This window comes from Anastrepha ludens, chromosome 2 (assembly GCF_028408465.1).
Source record: "Anastrepha ludens isolate Willacy chromosome 2, idAnaLude1.1, whole genome shotgun sequence".
Taxonomy (NCBI): Eukaryota; Metazoa; Arthropoda; class Insecta; order Diptera; family Tephritidae; genus Anastrepha; species Anastrepha ludens.
Genome location: NC_071498.1, coordinates 25,079,779 through 25,096,809, shown reverse-complemented (window position 1 = coordinate 25,096,809; position 17,031 = coordinate 25,079,779). Strand labels below are relative to the sequence as shown.

Here is a 17,031-nt window from a genome sequence, read left to right as displayed (position 1 = left end):
TTTTTTTAATTTTGCTAAAGTCAAGCCGAAACCTGATGAATTAATGCTATGTTTTAATTTTTGTAAAATAAAGCAACTGACTAGCAATCATAATTTTTTCGACCCTCTGACTACCCCTAACCCCATAGGGTAGATAAGCTGCAAAATTGACAATCAGCCAAGACTGTTTTAAAAGGTTTTTCTTCATAGAAATTGGTTTTGTGGATTATTTTATTGTTTTTGGTTTGTTTAATTATTATTAATGATATAAAGAAAAGGCAAAGAGAAGCAATAGTTAATTTAAATGCGTAATTTGCTGCTAGTAATAAACAGTTGGAGGAAATCTGTAAACGACGTCTACTGAGGTTGCAAAAAATTATGACAGCAATACGCATGCGTAATTCGATATTACATTCTATAATAGGCATTAACAGGCCAAAGCGTCGATGGACACACGCTTTATTCTGTAACATGAAAGCATAATTAATAATATATAGCAAAAAATGTTATAAGAATTATGTCTGAAAAGCTCTTTTCCTTGCCGCCGTCCATTTTATTTAGTTTTCACATTGACGTTTCACCTTATATTCGTAATAATAATTATCGATAACACAGAAAACACATGGTTGTACCGAAAAATATATATTTATTGTATAATCTAAGATTATTTTATAATCTCGGATTTCGGGAGGGAAATTTTGTATGGGTAATCTCGTTTTTTAATTTCGGATTGGAAGTTAAGCTCGAAAAAGCAGATAATCTAGTTATATGTGAACCTTTTATAAGTCTCGTTTTAAGCGACGAAATAGTAAACTACTGCAACAACAACAATGTATGTTTTCTCAAAATTTGGCCCGTACTTTTTGATTTGGTTTGCCGTCGCTGCAAGTTTTTCTCAACCCGAGTACGTTTTAAGCGGAAAGTACTGTAAATATAATTAAATATATATTTATATATATTCCTTTATGTTTATTTAATAAAGCTTACATATCAACTGTGGCATAAGATTTTTTTCTTGTGATTTGCTTCTTTGAATTATAGATCCGCCCAGATTAGCGAAGTAGTACTGTGCTTCATTTGAATGTGGCACATTTTTCCCATGAGTGTGTACGTATGTGTGTATGCACACAATGGTATGATTTACGACTTCGCATTCATCGAACTTGAAACTGGATTTAATTAACGCGATGCGAAATTGTTTACTGAATAATAAGAAACTAAAGAGAGGCTGTAGTGTAAAAGGAAATATACTTGATTGGACTTCTGTGTAAACATTATTTATCATTCGAAGAACTACTGACAATTTCTGCAAATATGTTTTTTTTTTTTTGGTATTTAACATATCGTTTGTATCTTTGTAGAAACCAAAACAAACCAGTTAGCGAAAGACAAGTGCTAAGCTTGAGACTGCAAATGGTCAAAAATTTCCCCGAATAGAGGCAAAAAAAATAATAATAATAACAAACATTTTTCATATCTGTTTAATACAAATAGAGTGTAAATTTACTTTTTTCAGAAACCGCAAAATACACACAACAGGAATGAAGCTTTTTGAAAAATACATTTATATATGTATGTATATATATTTGTGTATTTCAAGCTAGACAACTGACGAAATAATGATTTTTTTTTTGGTTGTTTACATTAATCTAATTTAACTCTTAAGTTTTTGTTTACAAATCCCCGCGATTTTGATACTTTCTTTTAAGGCTTGTCACCAACCTCATCTAGAATTACGTAACGGCAAAGTTGGACTCATTTTGCCACTTCACACTGGATAATCTTTTATTCTATCATTCTTGAAATAGTTTCGAATGTTCTTTGCCGTTAACTACTTCCGCCAATCCCTTTGGAAATAGTGTGCAAGACTACTACCACCAAACTAATTTAAAGGAGACAGAAGAGTACAACTGGATGTGCTATGGAGATTCGCCCTGCACATACCGTAAGCTGTGAAGGCGCGTTTGGATGTCAGTAAAAAGTCAAGGGAAAGGAAAACTAACGATTTTCTTAATTTCCGTGACGAATTTTTTACATCACCTTCGTAGAAAGTTGCACTTGAATTATTATTAATTAATTTTTCACCACCACCAGCACGGTGGTATGGGTATGAAAGGTCTAATTTTCCGTTACTCTGCTGCATACATAGATACGACAGAATTTAAACAATTACCTCGGTTGTTTTGACTTTGAAAGCTTCGGTCGATTGTGGCTTATTGACTTATAGACCCTTGCCTTCAAAAAACCACTGAAGAAAAAATGTTGCGGGATCAAATTGCTCTGTCGCATCGCCTCTGACATAACCTCAAATTGTTCGCGAAATACTCTCACGGTTGTCGTAATCTTGTAATCTATCATTCTTGGTCAGGACCCATGGTGGAATAACAGCTGCGCGAAATGCCCTACTCAAACTCAATCTTTTTTAAGGGCGAAATATACTACATAAGCGCCTTGCAAAATCTTTTTTAAACCTTTCTTTATTTCCTCGCACACGACAAAAGCTTGACTCCTTCAAACACAAATCTTTTGTTTACTTCTGGTAAGCGTTGATTGCGCACAGCGACTGTGCAGTGGAAGTCGCTGGCTTTCTTTCGCTAAATTCTTATTTCACGTTCATAATTTAAAAGACTTTTCGGTATTAAAGGCCCTTAAAATATTATTATCCTTCATAAAATATTTCTTAAGTTCGCCGTTCGCCTTTTCAGTTCTGATTAATCCGTAACCTCATACCATTCTTGTCTATTGCTCATAATTCTTAAATCATATTTCTATGGCTCGATCTATTCATGAGTTCAATGCAATTAGTTGTACAGCCTCTCTCGATTTTTCTGTTTCTAGGCCAGTTTTTTGAATCTTTCGAATTCTGCTATTTAGTTTTTGAAATTCTTGCATATACATAATTAGTTTGAAGTCATTTTTTTATTCGCAGTAATTACTTACCTTTTTAACACACTTTTATTAGGTCGGGTTGTATGTATGTATGTAACGGAATCTTTGAGCTTAATTTTCTAAAAATCTGATCGACTTGAAATTTTGCACACCTATCAAGGACCGATGACAATGCAATAATTTGATAAAAGTTTTCCATTATCCTTATTAGGATTGCCAGGATTGATATTTTCTTTTTTTACCTGTCGGCAAAAAGTAAGGTGAATTTGGTTGTAAAATGAAAAATCTTTATTTATTCTTGTAAATCAATTTCATCCCCTTCAAAACAATCCCCTCTCGATGAAATACACTTATGCCAACGATTTTTCCAATCCCCGAAACATGCCAAATAGTCCATTTCCGGTATAGCCATCAGCACCTTCTTCGAATCAGCTATTAGCTCCTCAATCGACTCGAAACGCGTTCCCCGGAGTGGTCTCTTGAGTTTTGGGAATAGCCAGAAGTCACACGGAGCCAAATCAGGCGAATACGGTGGTTGCGCAACGATATGCGTGCAATTTTTGGCGAAATGGTCACGAAGAACGAGTGCAGTGTGAGACGGTGCATTATCGTGATGCAAAAACCAAGAGTTGTTGGCCCATAATTCTGGTCTTTTTAGACGAATTTCTTCACGTAACGCATAACGCTCAAATAATATTCCTTATTAACAGTTTGGCCAGGTGGAAGGAATTCATAGTGCACCACACCACGAAAATCGAAAAAAACTGACCAATGGAGTTGGGTAGCCGTTTCTCAGGCTCCCTCCACGAAATAAATTCTTCATCCCGATTACTTCTTTATCACGGCCGATAACTGCATAGCTTTAGACTCACAGTCGATAAGAAAGGAATGAAATATAACACGAACTGACTGCAATGATAACAATAATTTTCATTCATAATAAAAAATAGTTTAAAAAAAACTAAAAAACATGCTTTTTTGCTAATCGAACTAAAAAGTAGAAAATAAAAAATGGTTTAAAAAAACTAAAAAACACGCTTTTATTGCCAATCGAACTAAAAAGTAGAAAATAAATTTTAATGACAAAGAGACCTATAATGAAGTAATAGCAAATCGAACGATCAGTCATAGTCAACTACCTCAGAACAGAATTATAACAAAAATTAAGATACAAATAGAGTAATTCAAATTAGAGTTAAAAGCGTGGGATGCTTGATATAGTAAATATTACAATCATTCTGTTGGCAACTACCTATGTACAGAGGGTTATGAAAGTGAAGCAAAATGCATCCCACGCTTTTAACTCTAATTTGAATTACTCTATTTGTATCTTAATTTTTGTTATAATTCTGTTCTGAGGTAGTTGACTATGACTGATCGTTCGATTTGCTATTACTTCATTATAGGTCTCTTTGTCATTAAAATTTATTTTCTACTTTTTACTTCGATTGGCAATAAAAGCGTGTTTTTTTAGTTTTTTTAAACTATTTTTTATTTTGGCTTCTGCTGCGGCATGTACCTTGACGCGGTGCAGAGGCTTAATAGAATCTCAAACCGGATCCAGGCACCGGGAGGAATCGGCGTTTTGTTGGGTGATGCCTCACCATGATATTGTTATTGTAGCAACTTACTAAACCCTGTGAGTGCAGTGTAGTCATCGGTCATCTTCGTCTAACTCACCTAACGGTAGGCCCAGAAAATGTGCTCTTTCAACAGGTTGGGTCCAGAGGGAGAGTGGTGTTAGGTGAGTACGTTTGTTAGGGCATGTGAATAGGTGGCTAGCGTCGTGCGGTGTGCCTTCACATGCTGGACATATATTGGGTATGTCGGGGTCGATTCTGGATAAGTAGTAGTTTCATATAAACTTTAACCAGTTTATACGTTCATCCCATTGGACGATTTTTAGCCAGGAGACTAATTCGGCTGCATTAGAACGGCGCTTCCTCAACACCGGGCCAACTTGAGGCGTAACGGTGGCCTTACCACTCTTTACTATGAGAACGTGGAGACAAAAGACTACCGGAACAAAGTAATACAGCCGGAGGCCATGCTTAGTAAGGATGGCAAGGATATCGGTGGTCCAAATGATCCCAGCGTCAACCATGCCCTCTATTGTAGCAATCTCTGCAGACGGCGAACCCAGACAGGTTGTTGTTATTGTTGCAGCAGCATAAGCATTCCCCATGCATATACGAGGAATGCTGCTGAAGTGACAGTCCTTGGCCATATATAACTCCGGGTCGTTCCGGTTACTTAGAACCGACTGTTGTGGGAACTGGTCAGACGGGTCACTGGGTCTACATAATCAGCGCAAGTTACAGGTGTATATGAATACGTACCTGCATAGGTATTCTTAACCGTTTGTATGTCTAGCTCTGATACACAAACTCTGGTAGCATTTTAAGAAAAAAATTGAGCTCCCAAAAGTAGAGAAGCACATTCAAAATCATAATTGTTCCGCTTTTTCTATTATAGGAAATACAATTAAATACTTTATTTATTTGTGTACTATTCACCCGCTTTATACATATTAAATTTTTCGCTTTAGAGTATAAAAACAGAATAAATATAACTAAAGTCAATGAAATAAACATACTAAGCAAGAAACAAGAATATAACAGTAGTCATCACTTCATTTTTAGATTTTGTATTATTTCACTAAATTTGTTTTTGGTATATCATTAATGCTATACCTTCAATTGTCTATAGATATTAAATTTGATTGATTAAAGTCGCTAACTTATTACGATGCAGCATTGTTGCATTTAGATCCCTGCACGCTAAACAACTTAATTTATTTCCAGGCCTGCTTCAAGAGTTTGCGTGAAGCCAAATGTTTCACCACTAATGAACCGCTTGTTAGGGCCAATAACACAACAGTAATTAAAATATAGTCAAAATCTTCTTTAAGCAAATCAAATGTTTTCGATGGAGCAACGCGGGTAACGAACATATCTGAAAAGGAAATGGATGTTGACATTTTTAGATACTTCTAAATATATTCCTCATTTACTTCAATAGTATCATAGCCAAAAAACCACAAAATGTAGAGAAAACGGATTGCAGGTTTCCAATTTGCTATGCCTCCTAAAGTAAAAGTAAGCACATACGAGTATTTTCATCTCATACTATTAATAGACATCGCCGCACATTTCACACATTTTTTACACAGCATAAAAGACGAGCTTGTGATTTTTCGGATTATGACACTGTTGAACTAAATGATCGATATTGTAATTCTTTAATTTAACAATAGGTCTGTTCATGTAAAAATTATCCAGTAACTTGTCAGTAATTTAATTTTCAAGAATTCACTCTTAAAGAAAAAATTTCAAAAAAACTACATGAACGTAAAACTAGTACTAATTTGCAAATTTACGAACACCTGATTAAATTGTTGGATGGGGTTGGCACCTCGTATTAAATTAAAAAAAAAATAAAAATAAATAAAACAAATAAAATGACTTACTACCCAGATGTTTTTTTTTATTTACAAGAAAAATTACCTGCCTACTTAAAATTCGACAGAACTTTCCCTCCAACCTAATATATTGCCAAATTAGATAATAAGTACATATACAGTAGATTCTGTTTTTATGCGGTAGATACGTTTCGCAAGAAACAGCATAAAAAAAGCTACCAGTTCTATAGTAAAACTATAGATCCGTTTCAAAAGTGCTAAGAACCGCATAAATCCGAAATAATGTAATAAAATCGCATAAAAAGGGCACTAGTCCCATATTATAACTATAGATACGTTCCATAGACCGCATGAATCTGAAATAATTAAATAAAATCGCATAAACAAAAAATTGTATTTTTGAAAATTATATCTTTATTTAAGAAACGTCAGAATCGAAAAATAAATTTACGTCTGAAATAGAATCAGACAATACCCACATGTTGCGCATTCGTTTAGGATTTGGCATAAAATCACTTTCGTCACTTGAGGAAATGTACACGTCTGATCAAGATGGTGATGCAGGCGGTTCCATACTTGTAGGGTTAGCATTTCTGATGTAATCTGTGATGAGTTTTTGCTTAGCTGGTCTAGAATCTTGTTTATATGTACAATTCCCGATAGGTCGACATGCATTTTTTAATTAAAAAAAAAACCGCATTATTTCAAAACCGCATAAAAACAGAACCTACTGTATACCATTGGTCGATTCCTATTTAATAACATATATGACTTCAAATAAACTTTATAAATTTTACCTAAAATGTATTTACTTACATTCTTCATTTTTATCACCATTTTTATTTAAACTTATAACTTTGACTCAATTCGCAAATTTTAATTCGTGTTTATTTTTACATTGCGATCACCTCTTTTTCTCACTTGCAAATTCTTCTTCCTCTTTCATAGCGTTACAACGCGGGGTGCGTCAAAGCTTCCTTCAAAATGATCCTCCAAAGCGGTCTATCTTGAGCTGTTGCTTCGTAGTTACGTATTCCCAGTTTCTTAAGATCGTGTTCCACTGCGTCTATCCAACAGTTCCTCGGTCTGCCTTTGGCCTTCCTGCACTTGCAAATTCTTACAAGTAAAAATTTATCCAGTAAAAACTTGCAACTTCCCCTCAAAACGAAATGTCATTTTTCTTTCTCACTTTCCCCTACATTGCAATTTTTGTGCATCGATGCACACCAAAACTTGATAATTTGTACCAATTGTTCATGAACAGACCTAATAGCTACCTCTTAAGTCTATTAAAATTTAACGAAATTGTGTACGTGCACTCACCTAAACCAGTCGCCAAAACCAAGCATGTGCTTTCCAATCCGCTAGGTGCAGTGAAGATATTACTTAAGCGTGCAATTGTCTGATTGTAGTTGATAATATTTTCTGTTGGCAATGGCAATTCCGGTATGTAAGGTATTGCACCCTCTTCACGGCCCTGTGTGTTCGATGTGATCGGGCGACGTGGATCGAGTAGAATCCAAGGCATTTCAACAATGGCACCACTCGCCGTACCGACTATAGAAGACAAAAGCAATTTTTTTTAGTGTTCAATAAATAGTTGAATGCCAGCTGATAGCGAACTATGTACATACTCAACACATGCTTATTTGTAATGCCACGCTCGGTAATAGTTTCACGCATCGACTCCACAATAGTGGGCACAATGTAGGATTGACGTTCAACCATAGGCATTGGTGGTGCATTCAGTGAGCTCCAGACAGTGCTGTTGGCCTGCGTTTTACCTTCATATAATTCAATTGTTGCTATACAAAAAAAATAAAAATGATTGAAAAACATTAGCCTCACAGTGCATATATACATAAACACAAATATTTACTTAATTCAGTGCGTCGCACTTTGTCGTTATAGTACGAATATACGAGCCAATTTTCCGAATGGACAATGTGCAGCGGCACGCGCGCCCGGCGATGTGTCATGGAGAAAACAATCAAGCCAGAAACAGCATCGATAAGATAGATGTTCAGCAGGTCTGTGAAAGCGGAACACGGAGACAAATAATTTAATTAGTGTATGTATATTATTCCACCAATTCAGCCAGCGTAGCTGAATGAGGTTGTGCATGACAACCATTCGGTAGACCACGGATTCTAAACCCAAATAACGCAACACCAAATGAAAGCGAAGATTTTTCTACTAGCAACCACACCACAAATACGAGGAGGAACTCGGCTAAATTATATGTATATAGCATCAACACTTACATTTGTGCACAGGATCGGGGGCTTGTGTTACTACAGCCACCAAATTTGGATTGATATACTTGTAAAGCACCGAACGATCACCCAGCACACGTCCTTGTGAGTGCACATGCTCTAAGGGGTTTTTGGCAGCTACAGCAATTAGCTGGTGGTCTTCGTTATGGCCATCAAGGCGTACATTCCAAATCGGTAGACAACTCAAAGCCTATAAAAGCAACCAGTTAAAAACTACAATGGTAACCAAAGCAGTATAAGGTTTGGAGCTTACGCCATCAATAAATTGTACATAGAAACCATCAAGTGTTGCAGTCGCTTTGTCCGCTGTAAACAAGTACATTCCATGTGCCTAGAAAGTTAAATTTACCAAGTAGTTTAGATGGCATTTTAATGTTAAACTAAAATTATGTAATATTTTACCATTTCTTGCACGTATTGCGGATACACGGCGACATTGTTTTGAGAATCGAGTAGCAATAATCCTTTTATAGAGTCCTTTTCCGATTCAGCGAGCAACGTTAATTGCTTAATTTTGTAATTTAGCTTCAGTAGGCCACCTTCGGAATGTTTACCATTAATAGGATTGAAGCGAAAGAGCATGCCATTGCCCGTTGACTGAATCAGGGAGAGAAAAAAGACACTTAACTCTAAATCAAAAACTAAAAAATATATATCATAGTTTCACTTACCTTATCCTTAGCAACAACAGTGCAGAGTGGCTGCAGTGGGAAGTGTTTGGATGTGCGCTGTACTAGCAAACGCATTGGCTCCTGATTTACAAAATTTTCCACATCTCGCAAATACTGTTGCCAATGATGTTTACCATTTATGTTGTCTATGCCAAAGATTTTGCCACTACGTGTCAACACAACCATCATTTTGTGCAATCCAAAGGAGTCTCGTACTAGACCGGCTTTTTGCGAGTCACTAGGTGGTTGACCCAAACCGATGACATGCAGGAAAATGCTTTTCATCTGCATTGCTTGTGTAGCGATGCGGCGCAAAAGGGCGCCGGTAATATCACCTTATGAATAAAATTCAAATTATTTTGTTATAGATACTTATTAACAAATGCACACCAATAATATTGCGTAAAGAAACAAAATTCAATGAAAAGCTTAACGGCACACAAACCAGTTCAAATCGTATTTGAGCATGTAGATAAAAATTGGATAAAAAATAAAGACCAAAAAATAAGCAAGCAAAGGGTAAAAACAAACAGCTTCAGAATTAAAAAAAAGAAATAAGATTACAGCCAAATGAAAAGCACGAAAATCATTAAATTGCGAATATTTAAATTTTTTTGATAGTTATGCTTACTCACTTTCAAATCCCCTTGCATCCTCTTATAATCCCAAATGACAGCGGAAAAATGTTTGATAATTAATCAAAAATTTAATTAACTAAAGTGTTATTAAATAGGACTATTAAATACCCACACTTACAACTCTGAATCTCTATACTTAAACACCTTAAAACCGTTTTTCTTTTTGTATAATTGTTTTAATTATATTATTTAACTCACCAGTATTGCCTTTCATTTCATTCTCCAAGGTGCCTTCCGCATCAGCCAGCGGTAAATCAATGAATTCGCTTGCCACTATGTTCGCCAAGGACTCCTGACGCACCCAGCGTAGTTTCCCCTGTTGCACAGCCAAAATAGCCTCATCTTCTGTGGCCAGCACATACAAGCAACCTTCATCTTTCGATGTACAGGCGAAAGTTTTCAGCGTTGGAGTGCCATAGTAATCTGGATAGACCATATTGATTGTCATCTTTGGCACTGGCTCACAGCTATCCACATAGTGTCCCCGAATTTGTAAAACCTTCAAAAATTTTTTAATCATTTTTACTTTAATGTTTGCTTATATTTGTCTCACATACACCGTTAACGACATCAGCTTGTGCTAAAACGCGTCGCTGTTGGAATTTTCCTAATAAGAAGCTATTGCTTCTGTAATTATTACAAACAGCAGTGGCTTCATGTATGCTGACTAGTGTGTTATCAATCACATATGCGCCGCTTATAGCCTAAACAATAATAATAAAAAAAATTCAATGCATTTACAAAAACAAAAGAAAACATGTATTTCCCACCTCGACAGCGCGTAGTTTGTCTTTCGGAATTTCCGCTAGAGTTTTTCGCAGTACCTGCGGTTGGCTTGCTGTCAAATCTAGCCCAATTAACTGGTTGCCATCCAAACAGGTGTAATAAACACCACTTAGTACACATTTGTCGGCATTAATCCATGCAGCGGATATTCTACCGGTTGTCTCTGTAGCATGGCCAGTAGTTGCAAAATAAGGAGTCACTTCAATGTGACTGCGCCATGTGGGGATAACATGATACAGTAAACCGTTCTTATAAAACCAAAATGCCGACTCTGCACGATCTGACTGTAAGGGCATCAAGGACCACTCCCACTCTAAATTTCCGTTGGCTACATTCCAGCCACGCACCAAAGCAGGTGCATGACCTTGCACGGTGAGTGCATCGAAGCCATGCTTTGAATTGGTGGGCGCTGCAGCTGTGCTCTCTGGTTCATTTATATTCACCGAGGAAGTTCCCACTTGCATTAATTTCAACTCACCGCGCGGGGAGTTCTCGAGCACTTGCCGCCACAATATTTTTCCTGTTTTTGGCTCCAATACAGCCACAACATTTTCATGCGTACTAACCAACAAACGCGGGCTAAGCGAATTCAATTCCAATTGGGCCTGTCGAAGAGCTCCAATGTGTTGAACTCTCCTAAAGAAAGTATTTATTAAACATTAATTACGATAACTGAATAAATCTTACGTGTTTCACACACTTACCAATCAAATTTCTTTATTTGGTCCTCATATAGGGCATTGACACAATTTGACAGGAACAACAAAACCGCAATTAGGGCTACAGAGCAGATAGCGCTTCGCGAACGCATTGTGTACCGAATATCGTGTGCACTTTGATCAATAACTTTGTCTTTTATTAACGCCTAATTGAAGCTAAGTTGATAGAGATGTTCAATTGCGAATATGTAACAAATTCGCACTCATTACCGGCCAAAGCTGGGCGAAAAAAGAAAAAGGTATAATTGACTAAATAAGAAAAATCAAGTGACAGACAAATTTTTTAGACTTCTTCTTCTTCGTCATCACATTGTAAATAGACATGGTGAAGAGATAAGGTTACGATAAATTTTATACGTGAAAAAAGAAACGAAGGAATAGGTGATTCTTCTGAGGTCATCCGTACCAATCATGATCCGTACCATCCGTAAAAATTATCTGTTACTGAATATCTCCTCTTCAACGAGGGTGGATGAATTCAAATAGTGGTATGTTATAATACAAACCAGAACTCCTTGTGAAAATAAAATCATTGAGGTTATTTCTGCACGTATACAGTAAATACACAGTATGCAAAAACGACTAAATTGAAACGCATTTACACATAACTTCAAATATATTTATGTCTACAGATGATTTTAATTCAAATGATATTGAGCTTTAGCAAGAATGGGTTAATCTGCTCAAAGGATTAATCTGCTTATTTATACTTTTTTGACATAATAGTCAGGTATAACAGAGCTCGACTGTGTTGCCACTTCTACGATGTACAGAAGGCAAAGGCCCAGTTTGCTATGTCTTAACAATGAAATTCTTAGTCTCAACATGACATTTCTGTTTTAACATTAGCGACATGTGCTATCCAGTTAAGTACCAGCAGTGATATAAAATTGTGCTGCTTGGAACATTACAGCACAAATTACTTTGTTGTTGCCTTGTTTGTGCGCCTACCGAAATGTCATGACGTCAGTACAGAAAATAAACAAAAGAAAAGAGAGGAAGATTGAGCAAAAATGTGTAGAAAGCACCGTGCAAATATACAACTGCATCTACATACATTTGTACACGAAGCTTTGTGTATTTTCGATACTGACGTGACCAATTGTGAAATTCGTCAAAAGTAAAAGCGGTTTTCGGAAGGCACTGCCTCCTGTGTTCTCTGTATTGTTATATTTCACGACAGCAGCAGCCCTGTTTGCTACTACTATTGTGACTGCGTAGTGACAAGAAGAAGCGTAAATAAAATAAAATACATTATTTATGTACATTTTAATTTTTTACAATAAAAATTAAGAGGAAAGTATGATTGAAAAGAAAGCGGAGAAGGTGAAACATGAAACAAAACCTCGCGATGATGGCGTAGATTTGGAAAATCAATTTATACTTCGATTACCAGAGGTGAGACTTATTTAAAGCATTCCGTAGAATGTGTTTATTCTAAAAAGTTACCTTCTCGTTGTTGTACATTACAGGAGCCTGCAAAAGCATTACACGAAGCACTGCAAACGGGTAATCTTAAGGATCGGATGACAATTAAATTGGACAACGAGCTTCGCTATGGCGAGTTACGTTTTGATCATTGGCTATTACATGCGAAAGTGGTGGATTTGCCAACAATCATTGAATGCCTCAAGACCATAGATAACAAGAACTTCTACAAATCTGCTGATATTTGTCAACTGGTACCAAAGTACAATTATAACTTTTCTTATTTATTAAGATTTTATGTTCTCCCCATTTCATACAGGTGATATGTAAAGAAGAGCCTGATGCTTTAGATACAGAAAAAGAATCGCCCAACAAGGGCAAAAAGAAGGATCCTAATAAGGTGGACAAGAAATATTTGTGGCCTCATGGTATTACGCCACCATGCAAAAATGTAAGGAAACGACGTTTTCGTAAAACGTTAAAAAAGAAGAATGTTGAGGCACCTGAAATTGAGAAGGAAGTAAAACGACTTTTACGCATAGATAATGATGCCGTAAAAGTGGACTTCGAAATTATTAATGAAGATTTAGACAAACGATCTTTAGAGCAACAATCCAAGGAATATAATGAAGGCGAGGAAGAATACAACGACGAAACTATGATTGAAGGTGATAAGAACAACGACTCTTCTTCACAAAAAGACATAAACGTGGAATCGGATGGTGATTATGAAGATGGACCTTCTGGTTCAGCACCTATTGGTGGTGTAGGTGAACATGATATCTTTGGTGAAGAGGTATCTTCATCCGATGATGACGAAGATATGCGACGCGACACATCTCGTATGCGAGAGCTCGAGGAAATATCAAGACTATCGGCGGATGACTCGCGTATGTCTGACTTTTCGATTGGTGGCAATGGAGGTGGCGATATTGCTGGCACCTCAACCAGTATAATTGGTGGAGCTGGTGCCGATAATGCGAACAGTATAAATAACTTGAAAGAAAACTCAAATGTATTCGACAAATCTATGTTTGGTAGTCCAACGGCCGATGCAGAGGACATAGTATCGAAATTCAGTGGTTCCAATTCGAATTTAGCAGCAACAAGCGGTTATTATGAAGAACAAAAGCGTAACGACTACGATGACGACTACTCAAGTGAAACTAATACAACACCACATATGAGCGCGGAACAAATTCAGAGTAGAATATCGGAATTGCGTAGGCAATACGAAGATTTCAAAACTCAACACACACAGAAAGCTCAAGAAATTTCATCCATACAAAATCCTACATTGAAACAACGCTTGCAAGAGACCTTGGACAATTTGCAAAATCAAATGGACGAAAAGGACGCGGAAATTAAGGACTATGAAAGCATGTTGTAGGGGAGAGTAAAAAGAAGAAATGATGATCATTTAAAATATGAAATTAATTTTAGAAGAATATGTAGGCTTATTTGATTTGATTGAAAATACATATGTAGGTATATGTGCATACACATGTTTAACAAAACAAAGGTTTTTATTTCTTTAGAAGCGGGCGTAGTAAATCTTTTGGAAATATTTATTGACGTGATAACGTCTTATAATTCGATTTAACAGGCTGCACGCACGAAAAAATGTGTCGTTACCTTGCTCATTAGTGTTACCTTGCTCATTGCCGTTAAATTGCTCATTTGTCGTTACCTTGCTCATTGCCGGTACCTTGAATGAACTGCAAGCGAAAGCGCGGAACGAACGACAAAGCAAACAAAGCAAACGTGCGGCAACGTTCGACATCTTGCTCTCTCCTACTTAAGTGAGCATATATGTGTATGTATACGCGCGTATGTACATATATAAATTCACGTACTTGTATTTGCATATGCTTTCTTATTGATTATTATTAATTTGATTTACTTGAAGAATTTAAAATAAAACCAAGTTTGTTAATAATACCTGTTGTCTTAATGTTATTATTATTACTTAACTTGAGTGAGCACATATATGTATGTATATGTATCTATATGCGCATTTGTATATAAATTCATATTTGTATTTGCATATGCCTTCTTCCTGTGTGCATGGTAATGAACCATTTCTCTGTTGAGAATAGGACGATGATAGAAAAAGTAGGAAATGAAAGGGAGTGTTTCGAGTGTAAAGTGTCTTGAAAGTGTCTCTTAGTGTTGTTGACTTATTAACGTCTGATGCACAATCGAAATTGAACATATCTTTCATGAATTTGATAAATATTTCGTCATTTTTCACGTTTGTGTAAATGTAACTGGACCTATTCCATTGCAATTCCATTTACCTCCTCCTCAATATCCATACAAAATATATATCAAACAAATAAAATTAAAATTTTGTTTTGAAAATTGCAACCATTCCATCAATATTTTCTTATGACGTTGTCACGTTAAACTATCGTCAGTAAACCGACTTTACAGACAACCTCTTTTTTTTAGTGAGTTTTGTATTCTTGAAGCCTCTGTTATGTTATTGATGCGTTTGTCTAAAATGGCCAAAACATTACTCAATCCTACAAAGTTTTAACTTTTTCCCCCTTTCAATATTTGCAATTTTTTGTTATACCTGGGAATGTTTAATTCAAATACAGATTTTTCGCATGTACTTCGAGATTTATTTTTATTGATGAAATGCATATTTTAGAATTTCTAACAAAAACCAAATTAATTAATTTATAACTAAATTTTTACCCAAACAGTTATTTTCCTTTAATCTTGAAGAAGATTGAGATCTCTTTCCATATCATTTAATTCACATTGAAAAAATGGTCCACGTGTTGAAGTATTTTCTACAGCTTCTTGAGGTCGTGCTCATGCCCGTAACTGTTACGGTTATTGATTATTACGGCATTGATGTGTTGTAAAATCACAAAACGAACCCTAGGCTACGATAATTCCTTTTCACTTTTAGTTTTAAAGAGTTTTATGTTTGTAGAGAAAAGTAACAATCGTCTGTATGAATTGCGTTTATACCTAAACCATTGAAGTTTTCACAATAACAAAATATTTTTCTCTCCGTAACCAATTACGTAGTGAACGAGTTTCTTTCATGACATTGTTTCTTATTTTCATTTAAAGTACTCTTCGTACAATTATGCGATATGTTTATTGCCAGTTCATCAATACCAGTTTAACTGCGCTTTCCAGTTACACTAAGCTTAAAAGTCCAATTAAACTAAGCTTAAACTTCCCCATATGTAACAGTTGTTATCTAGAGAACTAATAAATTTTCAATAAGCCTATTGCCTTATTTATTACCACATAAAAATATATAATTCTTGCATCTTGCAAAAGTTTGTAAGACATAGAGAACCCTCCTAATGTAAATAACAGCTCTGGTTTTCTTCGCATGTTTTTCTCTACTTGCAATCAGCTGTTTACAAACTAGCCTGTCAATTTATTATTCATATTGCAATAAGTTCGATATGGCTGCGAGCTTACGTTTTGGTGTTAATTTATTAAAAATTAACAGAAATTCTCTGCAAAGTGTTTGCCGAATTGCCGACAGCTATGGAACTCAAATGGTAAATACCGTAAAAAGTGGATAACACATCTTTTTGTGCATTGTGTGCTAGTTGTAACCTAACCTCCATCTGATTTGTAGCAGCCAAGTAGTGGCTATTGCACCCAGGTGACAATTAAAGCCGCACCATTGGCTGTAAAAAAACAAAAAGTAAGTAAAGCTATGAAGGCATATTTGGAACGGGCGCGGGAGCACGATGAATTTATGAAAACCCAAAAACTAGAGTACCAAATTGGGAAACGGCATTTAGCGAATATGATGGGAGAAGATCCAGAAACGTTTACGCAAGAGGATATCGATGTAACTAAAAATATTTTGTTTGCTTAGTCATAAAAAATTTAAATTATCTTCATTTCAGAATGCCATCGAATACTTATTTCCCTCGGGTTTGTTTGACGAACGTGCGCGCCCGCTAATGAAAAGTCCCGAAGAGGTGTTTCCAATGCGTAAAGCTGCGGAATTTGATGAGACTGGTCGGCCATTCCACAGTATGTTCTATACAGGACGACCAAATTTCTTTAAGTTATTACACGTAAGTACAAATTGTGCTTAATTACTAGGTTTTATGAATTATTATTTCTATTTAGGACATTGTCGAAGAGGTGAACAAATTAAATGACCTCGAAGAGCGTATGTTGCGTCGCGGCACACGCGCTGATCCAAATCAGAAAGTGTAAGTTTTAAAT

The 17,031-nt window shown here is 36.0% G+C and overlaps 3 protein-coding genes across 5 annotated transcripts in view; 2 read left to right on the top strand and 1 right to left on the bottom strand.

The window, feature by feature from the left end:
- Nucleotides 1-5,329: 5,329 nt before the first annotated feature.
- Nucleotides 5,330-11,682, bottom strand: LOC128865745 (ER membrane protein complex subunit 1). 2 transcript variants are annotated; one of them, XM_054106065.1, is made up of 13 exons: nucleotides 11,365-11,682; nucleotides 10,645-11,296; nucleotides 10,432-10,578; nucleotides 10,073-10,373; nucleotides 9,872-9,892; nucleotides 9,237-9,571; nucleotides 8,968-9,162; nucleotides 8,819-8,896; nucleotides 8,554-8,755; nucleotides 8,169-8,321; nucleotides 7,924-8,094; nucleotides 7,613-7,846; nucleotides 5,330-5,823 (listed from the first exon to the last, which is right to left on the bottom strand). In XM_054106065.1, exons 1-13 carry the CDS (start codon nucleotides 11,469-11,471, stop codon nucleotides 5,663-5,665), a joined length of 2,757 nt encoding a protein of 918 aa, XP_053962040.1. In that variant the 5' UTR covers nucleotides 11,472-11,682; the 3' UTR covers nucleotides 5,330-5,662. The 2 variants fall into 2 exon arrangements, with proteins under 2 accessions (XP_053962040.1, XP_053962047.1); XM_054106072.1 differs by lacking the exon at nucleotides 9,872-9,892.
- An 899-nt stretch (nucleotides 11,683-12,581) lies between these two features.
- LOC128856867 (transcription initiation factor TFIID subunit 7) lies at nucleotides 12,582-14,630 on the top strand. Its single transcript, XM_054092285.1, has 3 exons — nucleotides 12,582-12,777; nucleotides 12,852-13,061; nucleotides 13,127-14,630. The coding sequence occupies exons 1-3, from the start codon at nucleotides 12,682-12,684 to the stop codon at nucleotides 14,195-14,197; spliced, it is 1,377 nt and encodes a 458-aa protein (XP_053948260.1). The 5' UTR covers nucleotides 12,582-12,681; the 3' UTR covers nucleotides 14,198-14,630.
- Nucleotides 14,631-16,207: 1,577 nt separating this feature from the next.
- Nucleotides 16,208-17,031, top strand: part of LOC128865736 (28S ribosomal protein S9, mitochondrial) — a 56,689-nt gene continuing 55,865 nt past the window's right edge. The window contains exons 1-4 of one of the 2 annotated variants that reach the window (XM_054106053.1): nucleotides 16,208-16,346; nucleotides 16,430-16,645; nucleotides 16,704-16,877; nucleotides 16,933-17,018. In XM_054106053.1, the coding sequence (XP_053962028.1) occupies nucleotides 16,248-16,346; nucleotides 16,430-16,645; nucleotides 16,704-16,877; nucleotides 16,933-17,018 (575 nt within the window). In that variant the 5' untranslated portion in view covers nucleotides 16,208-16,247. Of the gene's footprint in view, nucleotides 16,347-16,426; nucleotides 16,646-16,703; nucleotides 16,878-16,932; nucleotides 17,019-17,031 lie in introns of both variants that reach the window. The other variant, XM_054106045.1, reaches the window with a different exon arrangement.